This window comes from Silurus meridionalis, chromosome 28 (assembly GCF_014805685.1).
Source record: "Silurus meridionalis isolate SWU-2019-XX chromosome 28, ASM1480568v1, whole genome shotgun sequence".
Classification (NCBI taxonomy): Eukaryota; Metazoa; Chordata; class Actinopteri; order Siluriformes; family Siluridae; genus Silurus; species Silurus meridionalis.
This window is the reverse complement of record NC_060911.1, coordinates 16,022,065-16,031,211: the sequence shown is the minus strand read 5'-3', so window position 1 is coordinate 16,031,211 and position 9,147 is coordinate 16,022,065. Positions and strand designations below refer to the sequence as shown.

At 42.4% G+C, this 9,147-nt stretch overlaps 2 protein-coding genes across 2 annotated transcripts in view; one reads left to right on the top strand and one right to left on the bottom strand.

The window, feature by feature from the left end:
• LOC124381294 (catenin alpha-2) overlaps positions 1-9,147 on the top strand; it is a 267,639-nt gene that overhangs the window by 147,606 nt on the left and 110,886 nt on the right. The gene's annotated exons all lie outside the window — the stretch shown is intronic.
• Positions 5,298-8,432, bottom strand: lrrtm1 (leucine rich repeat transmembrane neuronal 1). Its single transcript, XM_046842775.1, has one exon. It carries the CDS (start codon positions 7,272-7,274, stop codon positions 5,700-5,702), a length of 1,575 nt encoding a protein of 524 aa, XP_046698731.1. The 5' UTR covers positions 7,275-8,432; the 3' UTR covers positions 5,298-5,699.

The following is a 9,147-nucleotide window of genomic DNA, read 5'->3' as shown; positions in this document are numbered from 1 at the left end:
AAGGTGAGGGGAGGAGGCCTGGGGTCGTTCCAATTCATTTAAGGTGTCCAATAGGGTTGAGGTCGAATCTCAGAAGATAGCAGGAACATCTTCCATGCCAACCCATGGGAAGCATATATTCATGGAGCTGGAGTTGTGCACTTTGAGTCATGCTGGAACAGTTTCGGGTCTAGTGTAAGTTCTATATTACACTTGACTCCTTGAGGTAGAAAACCCAGACATTTCATATTCAGAACAGATTGTTTGCTTTCACTGCTGTATATTTTGCACTCTTTTGGTAGACATGCCATAATTTACATCATCTGCAATGACTTCACCCACTACTGCTGACATTTAGGCAATAATTAAATTTAATTGTATTAATGTGGCAACAATGGAAACTGCCCCAAAACTGCTTTACAGAATTAAATAGAATGTTTTAATTTTAGATTTCTAAATGAGTCCCTATATGTTTCTCTCTGAGTGAACCAGTGCAAGAAAAACTCCCCAAAACCTCATAAGAAAGAAACTTCAGTATTTCCAACACTACAATATTCCCAACACTTTAGTATATCTTACACTACAGTTTTCCCAACACTTCAGTACTGTATATCTTACACTACTATATTTCCAACACTTTAGTAAATCCTACTTTACAGTATTCCCAACACTTTAGTATATCTTGCATTACAATATGCCAAACACTCCAGTTTTCCCAACACTTTAGTATATCTTACATAACAGTATTCTCAACACTTCAGTTTTCCCAAATCTATAGTATATCTCACACTTCCGTATTCCCAATGCTTTAGCATATCCTACATTACCGTATTCCTAACACTTCATTGTTCCCAACACTTTAGTACAGTATCTTACACAACAGTATTCCTTACAACTCTACAACATTAAAAACAGATGTGTAATTCGGACAAATGCATTATAAATCAGAATACTGGCATTGGACTGTAGAACAGGAGGTCACAAGTTCAAATCCCAGGACCACCACCAAGCTGCCACTCTTGGGCCCTTCATCTGTTTACTTGTACGTCACTCTGAATAAACGCATCCTTTAATGCCATAAACAGTGAATCAGCTCGCGGGGCTTGTTGGAGAATTAAGCTGGAGCTTTTACTTTCACAGGGCTTTTGTGTATTAAAAAAACGATTCATTATCCTGAATGTCCCGACAGTTTCAGTGGCGAACGGGTTTGAATCATCGCTTAATTAGTGCGCAGTGAGATGATTGTGTTCGCTTATTGTTTGTGTGGCGCCGAGATGACAGCAGTGACACACTGCTCTCTCCGTCTCTGTTCAGGTTTCTGCTCGAGCATTGTGTTAGAGGACAGAGTCAGTCAGTCAACTCAGATAGCAAGAAGAACTTGGTTCAGGATTGCGTTCTTTCAGAAAGTCTTTTCAGATCCTCTTGAAATGATGTTCTATGGAATGTTAAGGTTGAGGGTTTTTTTTTATAGATGTTGTTTATATTTGAAGGAGATGTTTAGCATGTCACTATACACTCTCATTCAGAGGACTTGGTAGTGCTGGAGTATTCGAGACCTTGAACTGAGCACCAAATTTACAACTTCAGCGCGATCGATCTGAACTCTAGGTGCTTTGGTTTCTAAATGAAAGTGCAGTTGTGTTGCTGTAGGCCATTTAACTCCTCACTGTGTCCATGAATCTCTCTAAAGTCCTGGTGACTGTTTCTGGGTGCTCGCCAAAGGCTAAATATTCTCTCACACACACACACACACACACACACACACACACACACACACACACACACACACACACACATTTCCCCAAATGTACAATGTTCACAATCTATTTGTTTGTTTGTTTTCCAATCGGTAGCCAGTTCATGTTTCTCTCTGTTGTGTTGTTTTTATTGTCACTCGCACTAAACTGATAGAATTAACCAAACAATTGATCATAATTACCATTTAATATTAGCTCAAAATTATCCTCTGAACCGAGGCCAGCTGACACAGGGAACACCGGATTCCGTGCTTTTTTTTTGCATTTTTTTTCAGATCTTACGGAAAAACCTTGGTGTTGTCTGATGATTGGTTTCACTCTGTAAAAATCTCCCGACTGAACAAAATGCATTTCAATGGCAAGATCCTGCACTCGTTTTAGAGAAGCAGGAAAAGTTGCCTGATTCATGCATGTAATCAGTATTCCCAGATCATTCTTGCAAGCAAAGTGTTGGCATTTTTCAGTTTATTGAGGAATGCACTATTCCAAATGCTTTAGTATTCCCAAGGCTTAACTATACCGAACACTACAGTATCCGGTGTCACTAACATGTCAGGATCCCCACCACTTCAGTATTCCTTGCATTTCAATATTCCCAAAAACTGTGTATTCTTTTCTTGAGTATTTCCACAATCCTTATATTTAACACTTCAGTATTCCAAACACGTTGGTATTCCTAAACCTTCCCTATTCCCATCACTTTAATATTATTTACACTTCAGCATTCCAAACATTTCAATATTCTCAAATCTCTAGTGTTTCTTACACTTCAGTATTCCCATCACTTTAATATTATTTACACTTCAGCATTCCAAACATTTCAGTAATCTTTCTGGTTGGTTTTCCTTACACCTCACTTCTATCATTCATTACACTTCAGTATTCCATACTCTTTAGTGTTATTTTTGTTTGGTATTTCTTTCATTTCTTTCTTACAGTATTCTTTTTAATATAGTAATCCCAACACTTTGTTTTTTTGTTGTTGTTTTGGTATTTTTCACACTTCATTATTCATTACACTTCAATATTCCCAATGCCCCAATATTTATCAGTGCTATTTATTACATTTCCATTATTTATGTTTTTCCCCTTATAACCCCCTATGAGGCCACGTCACCATGCTGTGATTTTCTTATAAAACTCGTTGTGAGAAGCACATTGTTAGAACCCTTTCTTATTGAAGGTGTGGAAGTGCTAGCAATGCTAATCCCATGGTGTGGGATTAAATGTTTTCGGTTTCAAACACCAGTCTACTTATATTAGTTTTACTAAGAGGAAAAATATGGGAGTTAGGAGGCATCATGGCAGAGGTTAATCACCATTATCTCTTTCCAACTTTATGAATCTTCATTATAATTCTGTGAAAAATAAGCTCAGTTGGAAGCAAAATCTCCAGTGAGGATATTTCATGACACTAAACAGGCAGTAGAGGTTGTGGTTGGTCTGCGGAATCCAGAATCCCAACTCCTCAAAAATTCATGACCCCTCAGCATTCCGAGGAGGAGATCAATACAACTGCCAACCAGGCATTGGCTGCGGAGTTACCACGCCATGCAAGATTGATATAAAATAAGCCAAAGGGCTCTAAAGATGAGGAGAAATTATTATTGGGGTAGGACGGTATTCATCAGTGAGTGAAATTGCACGCGAGAGGCCTCTAGAAATTGCCTGCACGAAGGCATTGTTGATATTTGCGGCGCTGTCCGTGGTGCTATTGTGCTATTCGGAGCGCATTGTTTCTCAGAACTCAATGGAGCAGTGTGAAAAGAAGATCATGAGCGTCGACAATGCTTTCTTCACTCACTATTTGCAATCATTCATTCTGCTTCTGCCACCGTGCTCGTCTCGTTGATCAGAGGCTCCAAGCTACAGCCCTAATTTTAGATAGATTGATAACATAAGTTATATGATGTGATGAACGTAGATTTGGTAAAAAAATAATCCAGACGACTTTGACCACAAAACATTTATATGTAGTATATAAGTGGTAGTTCAGTGGTTAAGGCATTAGACCTTGAATGAGTTCAAATCCCATCACCACCAAGCTACCATTCCTGGGTCCTTGAGCAAGGCCCTCGATACTCAACTGCTCTGGAAAAGGGCGTTTGCCAAAATGCCATAAATGTAAGTATTTAAGTTTGAATCGCCTCCCAGAAAGAAAACAAACATGAACTGGATCCAGCAGGAAAAGTAAATTGTAAAAGTAAATAAAAGTTGCCACATTGTGCATACAATAATCGGAATACGTTTCATACATGAATTTATTTTGGCTTAGCTTTTCGTGGTGAAATACAGTGGTGAAAATAGAACAGTTTCGATTCAAATCAATTCCCAAAGATATTCAGGGTTTGTCAGGTTTTTTTGTCTCAGCTTTATAAAAATCCCTGCTCAGATCTCGACACAGTTTTCTTTTTTCTCACAAGCCACACATGCAAAAGAACAGTCTTAAACATGAATTTTCTCAATCCTGGCTCAAACAATCGGATATAAAAGACAGCTGCTTAAACATTCTGACCCCTTCAACACTCGAGCTTCACGTAGCGATGACAGAAAAGATCCGGAGTGACGGTGGGAGATTGTCGACGAGGCTTTCGCCTTTAGAGCTTTCCTTGTTTACTTCCACGGACCATGCTTTGTGCTCTGAATGCCAGATTTTAGTCTGCAGCTGAGCCGACGAGTACTCTCTCTCTCTCTCACACACACACACACACACACACACACACACACACACACACGTTCTAGCATGTTGAAAAGGTAAGACACGTCAAGGGCTTGCTCTCACTACTGCTGGTGCTGTGACACTAGAGAGCAGTCTACACCGTCTTTTGCAAAAAACACAATTTCTTGGGGCTGTCTGCCGAAGCCACGGGACACACGTCAACTCCACAAACTCGACAAACACCTCGAAGATTCACAGTAGATTTGCGGGATGTCTTTCATTTCTAGGTGAATATTAAGGCTTTGTTTTGCGTCTCGCTCTGATTTCACCACTGTCAAATACGAGAAAACAATAGGCATAGGTTTTATTCTTAAAACACCCTTGTCCTGTTTTTTTTTTTTTCTGTCTAACAGCCTACCATATCATGACATGACCGAGTAAAAGATGGCGCACCATCTGATCTAAATGCGTCATGCGTCGCTTCTTTTATAGTTTCCTCCGCTAATAAACGTAATCGCAATTGGCGTAGATAAAAAAAAAAACAACCAAAACGGTAACAAATCTGCACAGTGATTATTCCTCACATACGGTGAGAATCAGACCAACTGAGAGAAAGAGAGAAAGAGGGGGAGATCTAAATTCTGAATTTCAGAATGAGGCTTTACATCTTAAAACCCGAAGTAATGATCATCTGTTTAAATACAGCACCGTGAAACCTACCACTCTTCCTTCCCCTTCTAAGCTTCTGCTCATCTCCAGACCTGACTACTGTGAATTGCTTTTTTTTAATTATCATTTATTTAAACATTTGTTTCATGATTTTACAAAAAGAAATAAGATAGCTTCTTGTATTTTTATTTCCCACGCTTGCATTTCTGCATTTGAACATATTTTACACAGACTTTTTTTTTTACCCATTTAGATTTTTTTTGATACCACAATTAAAAAAAAAAGCATGTTTTCATTAATGTCCACATCAGCTTTAAATCTTCTGCTGTAGAAAGATATATTAAAGCTCGAATATCCACGCGCAAGAACTTGACCTTTGTTAGTCCCCGTAATTCCTCAAAAGTTTCTGCTTGTAAACCAGTCCCTGAAACCATGTCCATTGGTGGGAAAAAAAAAAAACCTCTGCCACCTAGCTGTAAATCCTGGGCCTTGTCCTGTGGTTGTCTTCTCCCCCCTAAATGTGCCATCAAGCCTCCTTAAAAAAGCAGCACAGTGTGATGCAGTGTAAAAGCCATGTCCTCATGAACGTCGATCCAGGACAATTTGTGATTGCAAGATGTCCAGCAGCCAGAATGTCACACCTCGCACTCTCGAGATGCCTGTTGCTGGCATGTGCAGGATCCGTATTCATTGATGATGACGAGGGCCCCCTCGATGTGGTTGGGCTTGTAGTCGACATAATATTCGGGAGTAGACATTGTGTCCATCTGCTGCATGGTCTGCTTTTGCTTTTGCTTGCGTCGCTGGTTACTGAAACACTGTCTCATCTGCCTCACACCAGCTGGGAAACACTTCCAAGACACATAAAGCATGAGCACTACAATCAAAAATGAGAAGATGAGTGCCATGGTGCCTGTCACTACCTTGTGGATTTGCATGGTGCTCTCCGGGTCATCGGTAGCTGCGGTCACTGTAAAGGAATTGGTCACAACCTCGCCACCTTCTATGTCTTGCAGGTCATATGGTGTCCTGGTGGGACCTTTAAAAATGGAGCCTCGGGCCAGGTCTCTAGTGGTGGTGTAGGTCTGGGTGGTGGCCTCAATGCCGTCCTCGCATAGCTGGAAGGCATAAACAGCGTCCAGTATGTCCTCGCCTTGGGCCATGTCCGGGCTGGTGCATTGCAAGGCACTGTCACGTTGGCCCTGGAAGCTGCTCAGCCAGGAGGCCAGGGCGCAGACATTGCGGCTGCATTCCCATGCATTTCCTGACAAGGTGATGCTTCCCAGGGATGTCCAGGAGCCTAAAATGCGCTGGTCCACATATGTCAGCTTATTCGAGTCCAGCATAAGCTCCTTGAGGTTTGGCACGCTCTCAAAGACATGTGGCTCGATGTATTCAATGTCGTTGTTTGAGAAATCGATTTTTTCCAGGAAGTGCCATGTCCAGTCTAGGGTGCTGACCACAATGGTGGCCTTGTTATTACGCATGTAGAGAGTACGCAGCGAGATGAGGCGGGGAAAGTGGGCAAGGTTTATTTTCACCAGCTCATTGTGCTCCAGATGCAGCTCAGTCAGCTTAAAAAGACCAGCGAATGAGTTTCGGGCCAGGCTCTGCAGCTGGTTGTACCCCAAATCCAGAAACTGCATACTTCTGCAGTCCTGGAAGATCCGTACAGGCACGAATTTTAGGGCATTGTAGCGTAAATGCAAATTGGTAAGCTTCCTAAGTCCATGGAAAAGGTCTGGCTCCAAGGACTGTAATCTGTTGTAGGATAAATCCAAGATGCGCAAATTGGGTAGGGGTCTAAAGGTTCCATTAGACAGGCTCTCGATTCGATTGGAACTTAGGTCCAATTCTTTAATCCTCCTCAGCCTTTCGAAGGCATTCTCCTCGACGTACTCAATGTTGTTATGATCCAAGTAAAGCCAGGTGAGCTGCGACAGGCTGAAGAAATGCCCCTCGCGCAGCTCCGAGATGTTGTTCTCCCGCAGGGACAAGCCGGTGGCGCTGCTCAGATTGTGCGGAATGTCCGTCAAGTTAAGCCCCTCGCAGTAGAGGAGCCTGCTGTCGCAGCGGCACAACCTCGGACAGCTCCCCCCTACCAGGGGAATCATTTTCAAAAGGATGCCCAGAGAGCACAGTAACAACCCAGGGGGCTTTCTTAGCGTCCACTTTAAATACAGACCAATTAGAAGGAAATCCATCAGCATGAATATCCTGCAGTGTTGTAAAGAAGAAGTTCATTGAATCTCTTAGATTTGTCTCATTGTGAGCGACATGATTTTTTTTTTATTCGCCTTTCGTTTTAATGGGGTTTGGCTGATTGTGATTTGTTACTAAAATCTGGCCGGATGGAAAAGAAAAAAGTCAATACGGGCGAACGGCAAAGTCATTTCAATCATGTTAGATTGGGAAGCGAGAGGAGAAACAGCCCAGGGCGAAAAAGCATTCTTCCTGAATCGCATAAAACAGTAATCCTACTCACCCCCTTTTTTTTTCCAGAGGCTGACAACCTCTATTCAGCAGCTCCCTTTGTGCCCGCAATAATTAGGTGTGAATATAAAAAAGATCCTAGTGCGGTACGAATGCAGCCTCCCCCCTCCTTTTCAGCAGCTACCAAAATCTGGCAGACTTACAATGTCTTGTTTCTCCTCGAGTGAAAGAGCCAGAAAGTGGAGGAATCCAAGTGGCATTCAGCGCACTCGCAGGATATGCAAGCTGCCCAGACTGCATGCATGAGCACCGTCCTCCCTCTCGCGCTTCTCTGCAGTGACTGCTGCGCTGATTAGAGCGAGATAAAAAAACAAAAAAAAAAACAGGTACACGTTCGAAACGAAGGAAGTCGAAACAGAACTCTCTTTTTGTGTCCAAAATCAAAGTCCGTTACTTGAAGTGGTTAAGAAGGTGGTATCCATCAGACTGGTCATCGCTCTCTCGGTGGACAGCTCCTCAGAAATAAGCACTCATCTGAGACGAATGTTAGCCCCCCTGGCATTTTTTTTCTTTTTCTTTTTTTTGTTATTTTGGTAGTCCAGCGTCCTCTTAGCCTGGTTTGCTGTGAGCCCTCTTTTTGGAAACGCTTATTTTACGAGTGCTGAGCGAAAGGCTGTTGCTGAGGGGAGATGCTGAGGCATAGAGGCTGAAAGGCAGGGCTGGTTTGTTGAGAGAATAGACCAAGAGAGAGAGAGAGCGAGAGAGAGAGTGAGAGAGCGAGAGAAACGAGAAAGAGAGAGACGAGCTGGAGCCCTTGCAGCAGAGTAGTGCAATGCCAGTGCATGCAGAAACACCTTCTGTTCACTAAGTGTCGTGAGCCACTCACAATTCAGCCGAGCTCTCTCGCTTTCCTCCCGCTAGCTCTCTCTCTCTCTCTCTCTCTCTCTCTCTCTCTCTCTCTCTCGCTCTTGCTCTCTCTCCCTCCCGCGCTCTCTCGCCATCACTTGCTCACTCCTCCTTCTCGTCCTCCTCCTGCTCTATTCTGTTTCGCTCTTTCTTTTTTTTCTCCTCCCCTCTCTGCTCGTTCCATCTCTCTTTTGCTTGATTTCTCACAGTGTCTAGTACATTTTGATATTCAAAAGCCTTCAGGATTCAGCTAAGGTACTTTCTATGTAACAAACACACAAATCCAACACACACACATACACATACACATTCCTTTCCCTCCATCGCTCCATCTCTCTTTCGCTCTTTCACTGTCTTCATCTATCCTCCAACCCGCTTCTCTTTAATGAAGTGAAACAAGTCGTATATCTGCCTTTCCGTTTTTTGGTTTGATTCAATCCCATTTTGTGAAGCTATCTAATGGAATTGCGTTCCCCGTATACGTTCCCTTGTGGCAAAACGTGCCGAAATCTTTATTTGTAAAAAAAAAAAAAAAAAAAAGAAGAAGAAGAAGAAAAGAATGTATCTGTTGTAAATCTTGTGCTTGTCACGTGTTTGGAATTTTACGCTCCATGATCAGAGCTTGCGTGGCTTGTTTTTTCATACGTTACGGCACTCGGCTGACTCAGTCCAGCCTTGACACAGGCATGGAACGGAAGAGTTTCGAAAGATGAATGGATTTTTCCAAGTCTAGCATCAGATGCA